Here is a 19,886-nt window from a genome sequence, read left to right as displayed (position 1 = left end):
ATTGATTTCATGAAATGGTAACAATTTATTAACTGGTCTTGGGTCTATCTCCACCCGGGCACTAACTTGATTTCCCCACAACAAAGCCCATACTTAAAATTCAAAGATAACTGATTTTTCCTGAAGCTACTGGTCATGGATGATTCCTGAGAAGAAAAATACATGAAAGTTTTCCTTGTATACTGTCCCTGGTATAGGAGTCTCTGGGCCACCTGGTTAATTAATTGGTTAAATTGACTTGAAATGTCTTGTCCAAGCCTGGATCTCCCTGGGACCAACTGCTGACACATCATGCACCCAAGATTCCCTGGTGGTAATTATGCTAATCTAAAATGGCCCCCTTTCCCCAGGCAAAGGGGGAGCCAACTTACTGATACAAACCAGGAAGGGTTTTCTTAAACTCCACCCTAATTAGCATAAAAGTGACTAGTCTAAAACTGAGGGTGAGACAGCCTGGCCAAAGGTACTAGGACTTGTACAGTTCCAGCACAGGCACCACTTACATTGCTTGTTTCTTTCTCTCAGGAGAAGCGAATTTATGATCTAAAGAAGAAAAACCAGGAACTGGAGAAATTCAAATTTGTCCTAGATTACAAAATAAAGGAATTGAAAAAGCAAATAGAGCCACGTGAGAATGATATCAAAAACATGAAGGAGCAGATCGAGGAGGTGAGAACCAATTACACAGTTTTTGCTGTGTGGCTTGTTTAGACTGGGTCATGGGTCTCCTTCACAGTTTTCTCTCTGTGTAGATGGAGGGAGAGCTGGGACGTTTCCACAAGCAGAACACACAACTAGAACTAAACATATCAGAACTACGGCTAAAGCTGAGAGCTACAGACCGTGAGATGCACAAAGAGATGCAGAAGGTAAGTCCAGCAGAAGTAACGAGAATGGTAAAGATATTGATTTGTCACAATGGCTGATATAAAATAGTCCATTTGTTTGTTGCCTCAGGAGTTCTGGATACTGTGAAACATTTTCATATGTTTCACATTTGCATATTTGCATATGCCTCAGGAGTTCTGGATACTGTGAAACATTTACATACTGTGAAACATTTGCATTTGCATATGGACTCTGAACCCTGAGCATGAGACTGTTTTATTATTTTATTATGTACTGATGTTTTTAATTAATTGTTGAATTGTTTGTATTTGTATTGCTTGTGAATTGCCTTGGGCATCTAATTGTGCCCCCCACTGTAAGCTGCCCTGAGTCCCCCCCGGGGTGAGAAGGGCGGGCTATAAGTAAATGAAATAAATAAATAAATAAATAAATATGTTGTATTTGCACACTTATTGTAGGTATTTGGTTAATGTTCTCTGATTTATTGCCATAACTGCTGTTCAGCATTCAAAGTTAGTTAGTCATTTGTGTATTTGTATGTTCTACAATATATCCCAATATATTTTTGTGCTAAAGGAGTATTAGCAGCACAACTAAACCTAAAACATCTTCATTTTTAAAAATCAATATAAAGAAATTATTTTTGTGCCATCTTTAAACCGTGAGTAGCCTTTCATTTGCTCCATATCTCTTGAAATACATGGCTCTACTTTCCACTGAAGGCAATTCAGCTGTTACTTACCAGCTTTTGTGTGTATGTGTGTGTCAGGAACAACTTGAGAAACTGCAAGTCGCTTCTTGTGTGAGAGAATTGGCCGTCTGCAAGGACGTTGCCCAGGGGACACCTGGATGATTTGATGTTTTTATCATCCTTGTGGAAGGCTTCTCTCATGTCCCCGCATAAGGAGCTGGAGCTGAAAGAGGGAGTTCATCCACCTCTCCCCGGATTCGAACCTGCAACCTGTTGGTCTTCAGTCCTGCCGGCACAGGGGTTTAACCCACTGTGCCACCGAGGGCTCCTTCTTACCAGCTAATGCATAATAGAATGGCAGAATATCAAGTGATGAAGAAATGTTCATTTGAGTCCTGGAGTCCTGTACCTATCTTTGTAACATCTTCCTTCTTGCTTCCCTAAGTACATTATATTTTTCCTTTGCTATATTACTTAGGACTCCTGCACAACTTTCATGTTTTTCACCAGGGGTTTCTCAAGCTGCTCCTGATATGACAAAATAAAATAACCAGGAGTAAAGGACATGTGTTGATATGGTTGGAAACAAAGAGGTGTGTTTAATCACATGATATGGAAATGTGACAGAGAATCGATGTACTGGAGATTGATTGAAGGAGAAATTAATAGAATGTTAAATCTTCAAATCATAATAGCCAATAAAAATGTATTACACACAAGGATACCAGGAGTGTATAATGTGCAAAAGGAAAGAGTGGTTGACAAAGTAATAGTATGTGCTCAAATTGTTTTAGTGAGGGGTTGGAAAGATAAACAAAGTGGACTTTAACAAATTGGTATAACTATATAGTAAATATGTTAAATATGGAAATAACAAATTGTAAATTGAACAACATAGACAAAATAGAAAATTTTATAATAATTAAGAACATGTGGGATCCAGTTAGGAATTATTTAGAGAATATATTAAGATGTGGAGTGGAAAAACCGAGACTAAGACTGATATTTCAAATGTAATTTCTGTAGTTTATTGTATAAGTTGTGTGTTCAGGGTGAAGGGGTGGAAGGTGGGAGTGAGGTAAACAATAAAATAATTAAAAATGTGCATTTGACTGGTATTACTCTGACCAGAGTAAAAGTTGGGAATACTTTAGTTTTGAATCTCTTGCTGTTGAGTCAGAAATATGTGAGGGCCAAGGCAGTAATGCCCAATCAACAAACAATGCATTCTAGTGAAACAGGCTTTAATGTTCCTCTGGCTGCAGGAGCGAGATATGGAAGCACTTATCAAGCGTTTTAAAACAGACATTCACAACTGTGTGGGCTTGATCCAGGAGCCTAAAAAATTGAAGGAGAGCATCAAGGATATCTATGAGAAGTATGTGCAGAGGATGGATATGGTAAGTGAGAGTTCTTCCATCTGAGGAACAGATGCATAGTGTTTATTCTTTGAGCTCATTTCCTTTGCTTCTCTAGGTGGAGATTGTGGGGGTGACCACAGACTTGCACCAGGAGTATACACGGCAGCGAGAGCACCTTGAGCGCAACCTGGCCACCCTGAAGAAGAAGGTGACAAGGGATTATGAAATGCATCGTGCAGATTATGTGCGCATCATGCAGGTACTGGCACAGGAAAGAAGGGGGTCCATTACTCCAATAGGTTAATGTTGCAGTGCTTTTGTACATATTTCAACACCCAGATGATTCAGAAATTCCAGCCTGAACAATATTTCTATATGGATCTGAAAGGTGTTACCTGGAGAGGATAGGGACTGGGTAACAATGCGTGACTGGAATGTATGATGCAAGCCAGGCAGATGTGGAGATCTCAAGGGCCAGAGCTTCATCTCTTCATAATCATGTTGTTATGTGCCTTCAGTACATTTCTGACTTATGATAGCTTCAAGAAAAATCTATCACAGGGGTTTCTTGGCAAGATTTGTTCGGGGGGGGGGGCGCTTTTGCTTTCTTCTGGGATTCTGAGAGTGTTACTTGCCCAAGGTCACTGAGTGTTGTGAATATTCATGACTGAGTGGGGATTTGGACTCTGGCCTCTGTGTGTCCTAGTCCAGCATGCAAACCACTACACCATTCTGGCTCTTCGTCTGTTCATATCCCACCATCTTGGCTTCATTTAGCCACTTACTTTTTTGTCCTGCATTTTAACACTGCCCCCATCTACACTGTCCATAAAATAAAGTTTCAAATTGCTTTATATGGCAGTGTAGATGGAGCCACTGTCTTACCTACCAAACCAGCCACTGCTTTAGGGCTTGATATGGATACCATAGAACATTGCCAATTCTGGCTATACTGTATCTTGCTTTTACAGGAAAATGTGAGTCTCATCAAAGAAATAAATGATTTGCGTAGAGAACTGAAGATCACCCGCACTCAAGTTCATGAACTCCAGTCTACTCTAGGACTTCTTAGAAAACGCAAGAAACAACCAGCTCTATCCACAGGTGCCTAATTTTATTGTTGTTCAACTTCCTCTTTCCTGAAATATATTTTCATCTCATTCATTTTGCTGCCTTTTGTGTTATATCAAAATATAGTGACAAATCCCATGCTGATCAATGTGTAAATCAGGTTCAGGTTTTTAACATATGGCCCACCATAGGTTACTGCATCACAGCTCCCAGCAGCCTTAGCCAGCATAGTCAATGGTGAAGAATGCTAAGAGTTATAGTCCAGCACCATCTGAAAGAGCTCATGATTCCTTCCTCAGAATTACAGAGTGAAAATCTAGCTATATTGCTAATGCTGGTGCTTATAAAACTTTGTGTAGATAAAACTGATTGTAAATATATATACATGACCCTCATTTCAAAATGTTTTGTACTTGAATTATGTATATCAGGGATGAAATATCTCCAACTATGGACCAAATTTGGCCCATTCACTTTTATGGCCTTAAGGACAAGAGTCCTCCTCCCTCCCGAAACTCTGCCATCTTGGAAACAAAAGCAAGTAGAACTGGACAATACTTGAAGGCTCTGACTCACACACTTTATTCTTTCATGCCCCAAAATGAGGGATGTGATTGGTTGCTTGGCAGAATAGTAAAGCACTGCCCAAGCCTGATTTCAACATGAGTAAGTTTGGGTATAATTGTCTACATTTTAAGATTTAGAGGTTGGCATAATAATTTGCAAAGGGCTGCCGTTTCAGTGGAAAGACTTCCTCTTCACTACTGTTTTCATTGGCCTAAGTCCACAATTGTCAAAAATGTGATAAGCATGTGAATGTTCATGTTTCTTATTGGTCCTTTTAATGTATTCTCACTTGGAGATGGCAGATTATCAGGTGGCAACGGCAAAGAAAGATAGCAGTGCAGGGTCTAGAGCAGAACTTCTTAAACTTGGGGTTGTGACCCCAAGTGAATGGTTGGGGTCATGAAAAATGTGGCCATAAAAATGGAGGAGCTGCAGCTGCCTGCAACCTGCCTGGGGGTGGTGGCTTATTCTCCAGTCTTTCCTCTTGGGAAGATATTCATTGACTTGTCCATCAATGCCTCCCAGCCGTCTGCCACATAGGGTAGGAAGACAATGCTGCTGAGGTAAGGAAAAGTGACGAGGCAAGGCATTCTTGTCATGTGTTGGTTTTAGAAACAGAAGGCAATATGCATTGGGGATAAAGAGGAGGAAAAGGAAGAAAGGGGGGCTGTTTGGGAAAAGGAAAGAGAGATCCATTTGGGAGGAAGGGAGAGAGTGGGAAGGGGTGGGGAACAGATGCATACGGGAAGAAGTTGAAGAAAGGAAGAAGCGTTATTTTATATACTTATAAATCTGTGTATCTGGGATTGCAAATATTTCATTGGCAAAAAGAGATCAAAACCAGTAAAAGTTTAATAAGTCCTGGTCTAGAGCAGGCCTGCACAATCTATGGTCCTCCAGATGTGTTGGCCTTCAGCTCCCAGAATAAGCTGGCTAGGGTTCTGGGAACTGGAGGCCCAAACACCCAGTGGGCTGCAGGTTTGTACAGCCCTGGCATCACCACTGCAATACAGGCCTTGGCAACTGAGCAGCAGTACCAATTCCTAGCACCAGGTGTGCTCACATTATAGTACGGTACTAAGAATAGTGGCACATCTGTATTTTCCTTTGCCCATTATCTTGAGTTGTTTGCGATCCTGGCATTCCCCTGAAATATATTTTCTGTTGTTGTGCTCAAGCACTTGATTTTCTGTTCCCTCCAGGTTCCTCCCCTGATCTGCAGTCAAGTGCAGCCATCCTGCGTTTGAATCCTGAGGAAGAAGCAGAGAGGATAATTGAAATGCAACGTTTGGAAATTGCATATCTCCGAGAGCTAATAGAAGGACAAAGCAGTGCCCTTGCGGTCCGGCCTATGTCGGGTGGGAAACTTCCCATGCTGGAGCTGGACTCACACAGTAGTATAAAATTACAGTGACCTCTGCAGAAGGAGCTCCAAACCACAACTCAACTTCTCTGCTCTCTTGTCAAGGACCCCTACACCAGCCTACAGATGATTATATTGTTATTGTTTGTAAAGCCTTACTAATTCTGGATAGAGATAGAAGGTGAAAGGAAATAATAAAGAAGACAGACTGGGTTGTCTGTCCATTGCTAATGTTTTGCAAGTTTCCAGACAAGATAAGACATTGGAAGGTCATGCAGAGTTCCAGGGAAAGGAGCCGGTCTTTTGAACACACGTGTTTGTCTGTGTTAAGTAGCATAGTTCATCAACTCCAAGCAAAATTCTATTTGCAAAGGACCTTTACACATAACACTGATTCAAACAAACAAGCCAAGAAGGCTTGAAATCCTACCACATTTTCATTCTTGGGTAAAGGTAAAAGTTTTTCCCTGACATTAAGTCCAGTCATGTCTGACTCTGAGGGTTGGTGCACATCTCCATTTCTAAGCCAAAGAGCCGATGTTATCCATAGACACCTCCAAGGTCATGTGGCTGGTATGTCTGTTCTAAGCTGGCCCAAGAGATACTACTTAATAGGGACTGAGCTTTTTGGAATTGCCAGGAAAATCATATTTGATCTTCCTCTGTCCATATCAGTGATACTGTATCACTGGCTCATTGCTCTCTGCTAAGCAGTTTTGTAGTTACTTGCAGATCACTCAAGCATATGCACAGAATGTATGTTTTTCATCTAAGTTCTATTTCAATTACTTTCTTTATCATGGAGCCTTTCACAATCCACTTATTATTACGGTCTGTCTCCAAGTTACAAATTCCAGGTTAAATTAGAATATATTGAAAAAATGTTGTAGCAAAAATATAGAAGAGCTTGCGATCACATTATGATCAGATGTAAGAAAAGTAATCTATAAATATCCAAATAGGTAATCCACCTGGGTGTGTTCACAGACACATAGTCCTGGTTTATTGCCCCATCTCCAGAGAGAATAGCCAAGAATCAGTCAGAAATATTTCTGTTTTCTCAAAGTCATTTGCAGACCTGATGGCCAAGCTCATTTACTAAGGTTCATGGTATCATGCGTTCATTCTCCTAGCCACCTGGGCAAGTTTTAAGTTTTAATTTTTACAATCTCCATAATAATAATTCTAATATGGATGTTGTTCGGTAAAATTTTAAAATCTAAAAATATATTATAAAATGTCTTCAGTAAAGATGTGCCTTAAGAAAAATGATTCTATCCAGAATTAGCAATTTGTGGCTCTCTCTGTAAAGTGTGTGTGTGCCTTCACATTTCCTATTGATTTTTTTTTTTAAAAAAAATTCTTTATTGAAATTTTTCTATTACATAATTCATTGCCTATTGATTTATGATGAGCCCATGAAGTTCATAGGGTTATCTTAAATAAGGAATACTCAGATGCAATTTTGTTAATTCCTTCCTCTAAAATATATATAGCCCAGGGCACCTGATATTCATCTCCCATACAAATTCTAATCAGAGCTAACCCTGCTCAACCTCCCCTCATCAGATGGGATCTGTACATGCCTATAAATCCTAGATCACTAGTTTACTACTAGCTCATCTTGTAATGAAAACGGATATGATTCAAATCCTTTGTTGATAATTACAAAGTAGTTGGGAATTATCTTCTGACTGATGCTTTAATGAAACACTCCCTAATGGTCTAGCTCCACCATGAGGAAATGCTGCTTCAAGGTGAGAAGTTTTTTCTTTGTCATGCATGCCTGAGTGGGCACACAGCCACACTTCCTTCAGAAACTGCCATTTGCAAAAGAAGTTGGCTTACTTTTTGTAGGGATCAGATCAGAGCCTAGTACCTCAAAGCTACAAAACCATTTCACAAATATGCTGCAGAAGGACACAGTTTCTAGAAAAATTATTCCTACATTAAAGAATGTTTGTGGCAGGGTTGTACAAAGCTCTACGGATTCAGTTCATAGTTCATATCAATCAAAATCCAATTCAGACCTAATTTTATGCAGCCCATATCCTAAATCTGTATTGAGATTTAAAAATCTAAAAATCCTATCTTTAGTACAGCTGTACTAAAGAACACAGCTGAAGACCAGAATCCACTGTCAAAAGCAAAATATTACTCTGCGAGGCAGGCAAGAAACTTGAGAAACTGCAAGTTGCTTCTGGTGTGAGAGAATTAGTCGTCTGCAAGGACATTGCCCAGAGGACACCCTACTGTTTTGCCATCCTGTGGGAGGCTTCTCTCATGTCTCCGCATGGGAAGCTGGTGTTTACAGATGGGAGCTCACTGTGTCTCACAGATTCGAACTACCCGACCTTCAGGTCAGCAGTTCAGCCAGCACAAGGGTTTAACCCATTGCGCCACACTGCGGCTCCTAGCAGGGATGATGTATTGCTATCAGTTAAATGGGGGGGGGGGGCACAGACCCACAAAGGGCATATGTGTGTGTGTATGTGCACAACTCAGTGATCTCACTTTTTTACTCCCGGCACTTGTAGGTTGTGAGTGGAAATTGATGGTGGAAGTCGTACTCCAGATTGGAGGTGTCGCTCTGCAGAGTCCAAATCTCCATCACCTTACCATGTCAATTCCTTTCAGGAGTACCAGCACTGTAGATTAAAAGCAGGCTGATCCAACCTACCTCGGACCTGATCCAAATTGGTCCAAATCAACCTATTTCACATTGAAATTTAGGTTTTGTCTGAAGCAGTTGCACAATTATAATTAATAGGATAACTGCAGAATGGTAACTTTGACTAGATCTAGCCATACTCAGAATTATGTCTTGGATTATCATTTATTCATTATTTACTTTATTTTTATCCTGCCTTTCTCCTAATGTAGGGGTTTTAAGGCAGCAAACCAGATTTCTATCTGAAACATGTTAGAATTTGGCTGTGTATCCACATTGCTTCTTCATCCTGGAGGATGCTCTATTTGCTTTTTGATGTCTGCTTTTAGCTAAAATCACTACAAATGCAATGTCAGCATAGTCTTGTTTCCTGTTAAAAAATATATCTTTAAATCAGGAATGACAATCTGAAAGAAGAGTCTATTTTGAACAGCTGAATACTTGTGATCAATCAAGAGAAAAGCTAAGAATACTGGATTCACTTGAATGAGGAATAGTACAATGAAGAGATGATTCACACCTCCACGAATTACACTAAACCCCACTGGAAATAAAATAATTCCCCTTCCTTTCAATTATCTGAGGATATGTTTGATAACATTTCAAAAAAAATTAACGTGTACTGTTGCAGTGAAAACAGGTAAAGAGAGAAATAAAGATATGCAAAGGGGAAACCAATAGCTTGGTACAAAGGAGAAATCACATTACCTATTGGAATTTACTTATTTATTTTATAATTCATTTGAATTATAAAATTCAAATGAATTATAAAAGAATTCAACTACCAGGAAGAGAAAGTAGTTGAAAAATGGGAGGGGGTCAGATACACATTTGGGGAGCCATTGGGAGAAGGTCTTTGTGCTGGCAAAGTGAACTAGGAAGGGAACTACTCACTGAAGTAAGATCTTAGCCTGAAGGAGGACATTCTTTCACTGCTACCATCAGCCACTCTTTTTTAGCACTTAAGGCCAGCTGTGTCACTTCATACATATATTTTCTCTTTGTGTATATTGAACATGTGGACAAAACAGACTGATCTGGTGAATAGATTGCTGGAGTACAAACATATGAAAATGGTTTACTCAATAGTTCTTACATAATTATAAAACAGAAAGAATACTCAATGTCAGTGATACTTGCCTGCTCTCACAGAGATACCTATATACAGAACTTTGAAGTAATTAGCTACCTATTATTCCCCGGTGGCGCAGTGGGTTAAACCCTTGTGTCGGCAGGACAGGGTGCAGGTTCAAATTTGGGGAGAGTGTGGATTAGCTCCCTCTGTCAACTCCAGCTCCCCATGCGGGGGCATGAGATAAACCTCCCACAAGGATGGTAAAACATCAAAACATCCACGCATCCCATGGGCAACGTCCTTGCAGACAGTCAATTCTCTCACACCAGGAGCAACTTGCAGTTTTTCAAGTTGCTCCTGACACAAAAAAAATTCCTTATAATTACTTCCCTTTTCCTACAATTCATTTACACTGCAGTCCTAACATAACAAGGGACAGTGTTACATCTTTTGAAGTACAGCCACCTTTTACATCATTCTTACGATAACAGGGACATGACCTCACTAAATGATGGAGGATGACTATCATATGATTCAAAGACTATCTTGTACTGTATTGGGAAGGCTGCAATGGCCATGAGTTGAACTAAAGCTACTATACCCCCAACTCAAGAGTGGAAAATGCAATGTTGGTGAACAGGAAAAGAGATTTAAAGATGGCCTTAAAGCTAACCTTAAATATTGTGACATAGACACCGAGAACTGGGAAGCCCTGACCTTTGAGTACTCTAACTGGAGGTCAGCTGTGACCAGCAGTGCTGTGGAATTTGAAGAGGTTCAAATGGAGGGCGAAAGGGAGAAACGTGCCAAGAGGAATAGCTTCCCACCTGGAAACTGATGTCTTCACCATGGAAGAACATATGGATCAAGAAAAGGGCTCCACAGTCACATGTGGATCCACTACCAAGACACTACACTTGGAGGATCATCATCTTTGGACTACAAAGGATCGCCTAAGGAAGAAAGGAAGGAAATTGTTGTGTGCCTTCAAGCCATTTCCAACAGATGACACTGTATGGCAAAACAGAGCTTTCTTTGCAAGATTTGTTCAGAAGAGGCTTGCCATTGTCTTCTACTGAGGCTGAGAGAGTGTGACTTGCCCAAGGTCACCCAGAAGGTTTCATGACCAAGTAAGTATTTGAACCCTAGTCTCCAGAACTGTAGCCTAATGCTCAAACCACGGAACCATGTCTATTTCTCTTCAAATAATAACAACATGCTACCCTGTCCACACTCTCTACTTCCAAGAACAACAACAGATAAAGAATTTTTATTCAGTTACATTTTCTCCCAAAGGCCAATACAGTGGGTCCTTTCGTATGTGCTGAGGTTTGGCTTCAAGTCACACACATCCACTATGGATACCAAAATCTGTGGATGCTCAAGTCCCATTATATACAACGGTGCAGTAAAATAGTCACTCTTATATAAAATAGTGAAATCAAGGTTTGCTTATTGCAATATGCATATACATTGTCATGCTGTGGATGTTTGAATCTTTGGATGCTGAAACTGTGGATATGGACAGTCAAGTGTATTTTACTTTCATCCTCAAGGAAAGCTCTTCTTTCCAGAAATTCTGAATGTCTACCCATTTCCCAAATGGTACACAAACTTGTATAGCAGCAGGCAGCATTCTGCACCCAAAACATTGGCCTGCTCTGTCTTTTGTGGTTTGTCGCAAAAGGCAGATATATGATACTGCTGTTCGTGGAGAGGCCCAGGACATCAATTGTCTTGCAGTGCGTTTTTCTTGTGCAGGTTAACTTGCATCGCCTTCGCCTTGTATTTGCTTGACTCACCCTGTAATGTATATCCTCTCTCTCTTGTTCCACCGGCCCTCTTGTTTCCGCTTCTCTCAGCACACAGTCATCCGCCTGGAATGTTTCCAAGGACTACAGCGGCTTGCCTCTCCAGCCTCTCCCTGCTAGAGAATGTACCTGCCTGGGCAAAGGTCAGCACAGGCGACCAGCCTATCAGGTGCAGCACCTGGTCTAAGACAGGTGAAGGAGGTGGGGCATTACACCTGTTGCCTGACAGGCAGGCACAAGCAGGGAGGGAAGAAGACAAATTTTAAATGGTATCCTCGGGCCACATTTGGAAAATTGCCCCATCAGTCAACACCAGGAGAAGAGGAATGTGATATGAGCATCCAGGCAAATCCAAGAGCCTGGGGAAAAAGAAAGAGCGTCATTACAAGCTTTTCTATAGAGAGGCAGCTACCAGTGAGTAAAGTCCATATCCCTCTGAGTAAATATTATCTGCTTATCTCCACAGTACATTGCCTTCTTCCTTCCTGGTTAAGGGACTGAAAACTTTATTTTCTCTTTTCTTTTCTTTCTTTCTTTCGCCACCACATTGTACTCGTTACTAATGTCTTGTTAGCCTATGTTTATTTCTATCTGCTTCTCGTTCATTTAAGCTAAACTTCTTGTTAGATCAGCGTTTCTCAACCTGGGAGTCAGGACCCCGGGGGGGGGGGATTGCAAGGGGGGGGTGTCAGAGGGGTCACCAAAGACCATCAGAAAACGCATTTTCTGTTGGTCATGGGGGTTCTGTGTTGGAAGTTTGGCACAATTCTATTGTTGGTTGGGTTCAGAATGCTCTTTGATTGTCAGTGAACTATAAATCCCAGCAACTACAACTCCCGAATGTCGAGGTCTATTTCCCCCAAACTCCACCAGTGTTCACATTTGGGTATATTGAGTATTTGTGCCAAGTTTGGTCCAGATCCATCCTTATTTGAGTCCAAATAATACTCTCTAGATGTAGGTGAACTACAACTCCAAAACTCAAGGTCAATGCCCATCAAATCCTTCCAGTATTTTCTCTTAGTCATGGGGGTTCTGTGTGCCATGTTTTGTTCAATTCCATTGTTAATAGAGTTTAGAATGCTTTTGATTGTAGGTTAACAACAAATAGACAGAAAAAGCAGTTCAATACATGGTAATATTATGTAGTAATTACTGTATTTATGAATTTAGCACCAAAATGGACAAGGGTTCTTTCTTTCTCCTATGTGTTGGATAATCCAGAGCATTTGATAAATGAAGGTTGGATAAGCGAGACTCTACTGTAGTGTCAAACTGCATTAATCCTACAGTGTAGATGAACCCTATAACTCTCCAAATTGTCCAACCTCCGTAGCTAGTGGCTGAGGGATTTTGGAAGTTGCAGCCTGAAGATGTAGCTTTCCCCAGCTGTGATGAAACTTATAATGAGATCATGTGTGAAAATAGGATCAATAAGTGATGCCTCCTCTCAATGCCTTTGACGGTTGTCTTTGTTAGTAGTAGCACTGCTGAATAAAGTAGGATGAGGACAGAAGGAGCATCAGAAGTTCTTTCCCATATGGGTTAAAAGTGAATAGCTGATCAACCAAGCTGGCTGTAGTCCTCTTTCCTCGCTGCAGGCACTCCAGCAAAAACACAGCAAGCAGTGTTCGGAGCTGTTGCATGTGCCAAGAGCAGCACACGCTCCCGGGCAAGTACTGCCTCGAGCACACAGCTGCTCTTTTGCTGTTGACTTGTAACTGATGTGGATGTGGTCATGGACTTGGATCGCATGCCACTGGCCATGGACTAGGTTCCACAGGGTACTGACTTCATGTTTTACACACAGCTTGATGGATATTGAGTGGGAGGGAGTGTGTGTATTGATTCAGCCCTTCTTGGACCTCTTACCAGTGACTTAAACTTGATTTCTCCACCCATTGTGACCTCAGCTGGCAATTTGCCCTGAACAACCTCCTTATGGTTTTAATGGTGAGCTCATGCTCTGTCCCTGCTGGAGAAGGGGACTTGGGCTGACACTGTCAGGCTGTGTCTGGATCAGATGCCTCCCCTCTTTGGCCACCTGATTGTGCTGAAACAAGGAAGGCTTCGGTGGTTAGCAGTCAAATAATAGGTCAGGAGAAAGTGGATCTGCTATGACAGGACATGAATATTTAGCTACCAGCTTACATTGGGAATCCTTCACATTCATTTAAATACTGCAGCAAATAATAGTTTAAACTAGATTGTATCTACATTGTAGAATTAATGCAATTTGACACCACTAACTGCCATGGCGAAATGTATGGAATTGTGGCATTTATAGTTTAACATCTTCTCTGCAAAGCATGCAGGTGCTCGCCAAACTACAAAACCCAGATTCCATAAAATTTAGCCATAGCAGTTCAAGTGTTGTCACACTGTGTTGTCAAAGGTTTTCATGACCGTAATCACTGGGTTTGCTGTGAGTTTTCCGGGCTTTATGGCCATGTTCCAGAAGCATTCTTTCCTCACTTTTCACCCACATCTATGGCAGGCATCCTTAGAGGTTGTGAGGTATTTTGGAAACTAGGAAAAGGGGTCTATATATCTCTGGAATGTCCAGAGTGGGATAAAGAACTCTGGAGGCAAGTGTGAATGTTGCAATTGGCTGAATAGCCTTGCAGCTTCAAAACCTGGCTGCTTCCTGCCTGAGGCATCCTTTGTTGGGAATTGTTAGCTGGCCATTATTGCTCCTTATCTGGAGTTCCCCTGTTTTTTAGTGTTGCTCTTTATTTACTTTATTTTGGAGGGTTTTTTAAAAAAAATCTTTTTACTGGTAGCGAGATTTTGTTCATTTTCATGGTTTCCTCCTTTCTGTTGAAATTGTCCACACGCTTGTGGATTTCAATGGCTTCTCTGAGTTGTCTAACATGGTGGTTGTTAGAGTGGTCCAGCATTTCTGTGTTCCCAAATAATATGCTGTGTCTGGCATATAATAAATGTGGGTGCATTTATTCCATAGTATAGATTCACTCCCATTTTTAAAGAGATTTCCCACCAGATCCTATGTTTGCTTATTCCAAAGTAAATCTTATTGCCTCCCAAATAGAAGTGAATAAAATTTCAGCCTTGGACAGTAGTTGATTTTAGCAATGCTGAAGTTAATCAGATTTTTGTTACCCATAATGATACATATTTTCTGCCTATACTCAGCAATAGCCCCTTTCTCTATATTACTTAATCTGATATCAGATACCTGCTATAATACAAAAGACACACTTATTTTAGCTCTGAGTCAAAACAGATTGTTGCTTCATTTCCTTCTATATGAAACAACACATTTAGGAAACATATATCTTGATTTTCCACATCTTGACAAAAGGACAGGAAGCTGTTTTTAAGGCGGAACTGGGCTGTCAAGCCAACCAGGCTGAAATTCCTTCAGGTTAGAATGGACGTCCACACACAGAGACAAAAATGCAGTTCAGAGAAGCAATATGTCCATCAAAATTTGCATGAATTTCCCTGTATTACACTCATTTCAATGGAAGGTAGAATGGAATATGCATCAAAATGCAAAAGAAGATGTCCTAAGCACTAGAACAGAGAAGCAATATTCGTAAATCAGCGTGGGAAGAAAATCAGAAAGCCAGGTCTCTATTTTCTTTTGACAAAGGTTGTGCCTGAAGGGTTAAGGCAGCCTTGACGCAAGCATCTATTGTCCAAGAAGCTGGAGAGCCAGTTGGTGACAAGAGGCAGATGCTGATGAGGGACCATGTGAGGCTGGCGCGGTGAATGGGGCTTTATTATTGTGTGGGGTATCTGCTTCTCTCGCTGTCTTTGCTGCCAGCCAGTACTAGAAGCCAGGGCATTGCTAAGTGAAGAGATGCTTTCATGACCTGTTCCAGGAGCCTTAGCACCATGGAGTTCGATGCTCAAGAAAAGGGCCCATCTGCATAAGGGCCAAGCTTGCCAAAGGAGTATTCGAGATTGCAGCACATGTGAGTGGAAGTTCTTGAAATTCCTCCATGATTTCAGAGTCACCTGGACCATAGTGCTGACAGTAGGATGACACTTCGTGGGCTTTGAGTGGAAAGTAATTTCAAAGTGGGACCTTTGACAAGTGCCTTGGAAACTGTGGATCCACTGTAAGAATCCACAAAGAAGAGGCTTTGTTTTAGGAATATAAACATGGCTTTACTAGAGCTGGCCAATGTAGCTCTTGAGCCTTGTGAGGTATGCAAATGAACAGTAATGTTTCTCTCTCCCTAGCTTCAGGTTACTTAATAGAATTTAATCAAATTCCCAAGTCTCGAATTGCTTGTAAAGTATGACTGTTCCCTTTCTCTCTGCACTTTGCAAATGTTTTGTTAAAGTGCATCTCGTTTTAATGTTATTCTTCTATTCTTCTATTTTACTGTATAACCATTATTGTTTAGAATCTAATTTTCCCCCAAACCATTCTTGATTTTTGTTTTGTTAGCTCATTATCTGTACTTCTGTTTGCTTTTTTTTCTTCCCTCTACACAATTTCCTAGCCTGTCACATCACTTCATAATTGATAAGTGAGCTGAACTGTGGAGTAGAGATAAGCTATTTATACAAAAATGCTAGATGTAAACTATCTTATTTGGCTTTCTAATGATCTGTATCATCTTATTTGCCTGCTTGGCGTCAAGCAAGTGAAGCAGTATTTGGGTTAACAGCTTTCTTGAAAAGCAAAAGACATGACACTACTATTTTTTGTAGAGTGCAGAACTTTACTTTTGAGCAAGAAAAGTTCACCAGTCTCTTTTCTCTGTGAAACTGGATCTCTCCAGTTTTACTGAACTATAATTCTCATCATCTTCATCATTTTCATGTCCACAATGATGGGAGTTGTGGTCCAACAAACCCAGAGCATGTCAAGAGAGAGAAAGCTAATGTGATGTTTCACAGTGATGTTGGGTACACAAAAATACTTAAATTTCATAGTGTCTTTTCCTTTTTGACTACTTTGGAGCTTTGAAATCTTGCTTTTGAATTTTCTCATTCTTGCCTGCAGTTTTAGCTTTAAGGGCTATTGTGAATTGTTCTAAAAACTACGATGGCTTAAAAAGCATATATATGTGTGTGTGTGTGTATCTCCTCCAGTGGCACAGCAGGTTAAACCGCTGAGCTGCTAAACTTGCTGACCGAAATGTGGGTGGTTCAAATCCAGGGAGCATGGTGAGCTCCCACTGGTAACCCCAGCTTCTGCCAATCTAGCAGTTTCAAAACATGCAAATGTGAGTAGATCAATAGGTACCACTCCGGCGGGAAGGTAACGGCGCTCCATACAGTAATGTTGGTCACATGACCTTGGAAGTGTCTATGGGCAATGCTGGCTCTTCGTCTTAGAAATGGAGATGAGCACCAACCCCCAGAGTCAGACATGACTAGACTTAATGTCAAGGGGAAACCTTTACCTTTACCTATATGAATAAATATCTCAGCAATTGGCATAATGTTTAAATGATGCTACAGATCTGAACTTTCTTTCCAGGCAGTTCACAGAACAGAAACCTCCAGGCAAAGATTAAATCTTGATACGAAAATTACCTCTTCTTAAGTACCTTAGCCCTCTCTCTATGGACATAGCTCCTTTTTTGCAAGTCTCAAGCAGCAAAAATAGATTATAGAGAATTGTTTGTATATTGAGGACCCCTATCAAAATATGATGGAATCTGTATATTTCTTTCAGTAGTGATTTAATACTGAATAGAAAGTTATTTATATTCTAGGTAACATTAGTTCCATTTTTTCTCATTTGTATCACGTCTCAAGTATGATCGACTACACATTTTAAATGAATACAAAAAGCAAGCTAAAGAAATATAACAAAACTTGCATCTTAGTACAGGAAATCTTCTGCCACAGAAGAAAGTTTTCCAAGTCTGCCCTCAAAAGCAAGGACTGATATAATGCTAACTTCCCCAATCCATTGGTTGGTCAACACATCTGGTTGGAGATGTCTGCTTTCCATTAGAACAAGTATAAATCACCAAAAAATACCGAGCGTGGGATAATTTAATCTTAAATTATATTTTACTCATGAAAGCATAATCTTACTTGCCTTGGCACAGAAGCAAGTTTGCCACAAGGAAGATTGTTGATTTATCTAAGGCAATAGAGTAAAACAGCCCTACCCACCACAAAGCAGGTTTTACTAGCAGCGCTATTAGCTGACCCTCTAGGGAGTGCCATTTTCATTCTTACTGACCTGCTCTTATGAGTCTTACATTCCGCATTTGAGAGCAAAGCTTCTGTAGAGAAAAAAGCACTTTTCTAATTGTCATTTTATAACTTTTGGATATTATTTATTTTCCAGATAAATATCTAGAAGATGGTGAAGCTGGAAATGTGTATGCCACAAGATGCAGAAACAGGCTTTACGTTCTGCCTTGGACAGATGAGTCTGACATCTTCTGTATAGAACCCAGATCACATGCAATAAGCAACGTAAACAGATGGGCTGCTCCCTTTGGACTCTAGCATTGCTTGCCATGACAGGGGCAAAGTGAGGGTTGCAGACTTCACTCTCTGGGAAATGCCCTGCCATCCTGGCTTATTGTAGCCGCAACTGGCAGCTAGAATACAGGCTTGTATTATCCCTTTTGTGTATGAGCCAAGCAAGTGTCCACCATGCCTGAGTTGGAGCTACTGGGGGCACCCAGACCCCCTCCCAATGCCAACCAAATCCAGAGGAATATCCTGGAAGAACACGTGGAGCTGTGGTGGTTCCAGGAGCCCCGGAAATCATCCATCTGCTATGGTGTCGCTGTGGTCCTGATCCTGGCCTGTGGGGTAGGTGGCATTGCCTTGCTGTACAGCACTAGCAGCCGCTCTGGGGAGTGGAGGCTGGCAGTAGGCACCACGCTATGCCTGCTTGCTCTCCTGGTACTGCTGAAACAGCTGCTGAGCTCTGCCATCCAGGACATGAATTGCATTCGCAGTCGAGAGCAGGTTGAGTTGCTGAAGAGTGGTGGGGCCTCAGACTGTGCTGTGCTGTTGCTAACAGCCCTGGTGCTGCTGGTGTGTGGCACAGTGCTCACAGTGTTGTCCACCACCAGCATGGGCACCAGCACAACAACTCCGCGCCCCCTTGCTAGCATGTTTGTCAGTGGCATTGTGCTCACAGCCTCTGGAGCAATCCTCCTGCTCAGTGTGCTCCTGTATTTCATGTGGACTTCCTGCTGTTCAGTTGCACCTCGGAGCCGGGATGCTGGCAACAACCATGCTGTCTTCATGATATCTGGGCGCATCTCAGCTGACCAGCGGCTGCCTCCTACCTCCAGCATGGCAAATCTCATTTAATCCACAAACCAACAGACAGTGGCTGACGTGGGATTGAAGTTGGACACTGAAGTGGCATTTGCACTTTACTTAACACTTGCACAGATGGTACTGAGGCGAACCCGGTCGCATCATAGGGCTTCTTCTACAGAGCTGGGATGCTGCCAAGAAAGAAGACTGGGCTTTTCTAGTCAGGGATCACAACTCAGCACCAAATGCTGTGAGATATTGTGACACAGAGAAAAATAATCATCAGGTTTTTTTAAAGTGGTTTCTGGGGTAACAAATTAAGGATTTTCCATTTGGAATGAGTGTGATGCAGCTTTCTCGTTCTTTTCAGTGAAATCCAACTTAGCCTTATTTATGATTACTCATTCTATCAATTGCAGTCAAAACATCTGGAAACTCACTTTTATGAGTGAGTTTTAATCCACAATGCCTATTATTGTGCCTGTGTGGTATTATTTTCAGAACCATGGAATGCACACAGCTCTGTTCTGGAGAATATGTAGGTTAAGGGATATGTAAAAACCTAAACATATAGACAGGGATATGGCTATCTAGGTTACACAGTGAATGTTTCCATCAATTCTTGTTTTGATCTTCCTAGGCAGAATACTGAGGTGGAAGGCAAAGAACACATTGTATTGTCAAAGGCTTTCGCGGCTGGAATCACTGGGGTGTTGTGTAGTTTCCGGACTGTGTGGCTGTGTTATAACAGCATTTCCTCCTGATGTTTTGCCTGGATCTGTGGCTGGCATCCTCTGAAGATGCCAGCCACAGATGCAGATGAAACATCAGGAGGAAATGCTGCTAGAAACATGGTCATACAACCTGGAAACCACACACTATTTATATTAATTACTGGCATTTGAAAAGAGGCTCAGTAGGGAAGAGTGAGGCATCTTGATCTAAAAGCCCCTGGGTACATGGCATAAAACCAAATCTACAGCATATTTTAGTTGAAGAGAAGTCATATACATGTTCAGTTGAAATATCAATCTGTGTATGACCACTGTGTATGAATGAAAGCCGTTGTACAGGAGAAAGGCTACCTTACAGGATATAAAATCTATTCGCCATGCATGAGACCGCTATGAGATATAAATAATCATGATTGGCTAAGTATATTAGAAACTGCCTTGCCTTAAACCCAGAATAAGGTTACTT

The 19,886-nt window shown here is 41.2% G+C and overlaps 2 protein-coding genes across 3 annotated transcripts in view; both read left to right on the top strand.

Annotated features, from left to right (window-relative positions):
• CFAP57 (cilia and flagella associated protein 57) overlaps positions 1 to 6,133 on the top strand; it is a 34,114-nt gene extending 27,981 nt beyond the window's left edge. Inside the window, exons 17-22 of the mRNA XM_060773283.2 lie at positions 526 to 669; positions 753 to 869; positions 2,806 to 2,940; positions 3,017 to 3,160; positions 3,873 to 4,005; positions 5,742 to 6,133. Coding sequence (XP_060629266.2) covers positions 526 to 669; positions 753 to 869; positions 2,806 to 2,940; positions 3,017 to 3,160; positions 3,873 to 4,005; positions 5,742 to 5,953 — 885 coding nt within the window. The 3' untranslated portion in view covers positions 5,954 to 6,133. The remainder of the gene's footprint in view (positions 1 to 525; positions 670 to 752; positions 870 to 2,805; positions 2,941 to 3,016; positions 3,161 to 3,872; positions 4,006 to 5,741) is intronic.
• A 5,547-nt stretch (positions 6,134 to 11,680) lies between these two features.
• TMEM125 (transmembrane protein 125) lies at positions 11,681 to 19,476 on the top strand. Of its 2 annotated transcripts, none has more exons than XM_060773295.2 (2): positions 11,681 to 11,873; positions 17,752 to 19,476. In XM_060773295.2, exon 2 carries the CDS (start codon positions 18,066 to 18,068, stop codon positions 18,735 to 18,737), a length of 672 nt encoding a protein of 223 aa, XP_060629278.2. In that variant the 5' UTR covers positions 11,681 to 11,873; positions 17,752 to 18,065; the 3' UTR covers positions 18,738 to 19,476. The 2 variants fall into 2 exon arrangements, with proteins under 2 accessions (XP_060629278.2, XP_060629277.2); XM_060773294.2 differs by lacking the exon at positions 11,681 to 11,873 and adding an exon at positions 15,212 to 15,403.
• The last annotated feature ends 410 nt before the right edge of the window (positions 19,477 to 19,886 follow it).

Source organism: Anolis sagrei, chromosome 4, assembly GCF_037176765.1.
Source record: "Anolis sagrei isolate rAnoSag1 chromosome 4, rAnoSag1.mat, whole genome shotgun sequence".
NCBI lineage: Eukaryota > Metazoa > Chordata > Lepidosauria > Squamata > Dactyloidae > Anolis > Anolis sagrei.
The sequence above is the reverse complement of the archived record's forward strand: the minus strand, read 5'-3'. Positions and strand labels throughout refer to the sequence as shown.

What these genes read in the sequence shown, in the direction of transcription:
- TMEM125 (XM_060773295.2), top strand. Translation starts at nt 18,066, where the DNA reads ATGCCTGAGTTGGAGCTACTGGGGGCACCCAGACCCCCTCCCAATGCC.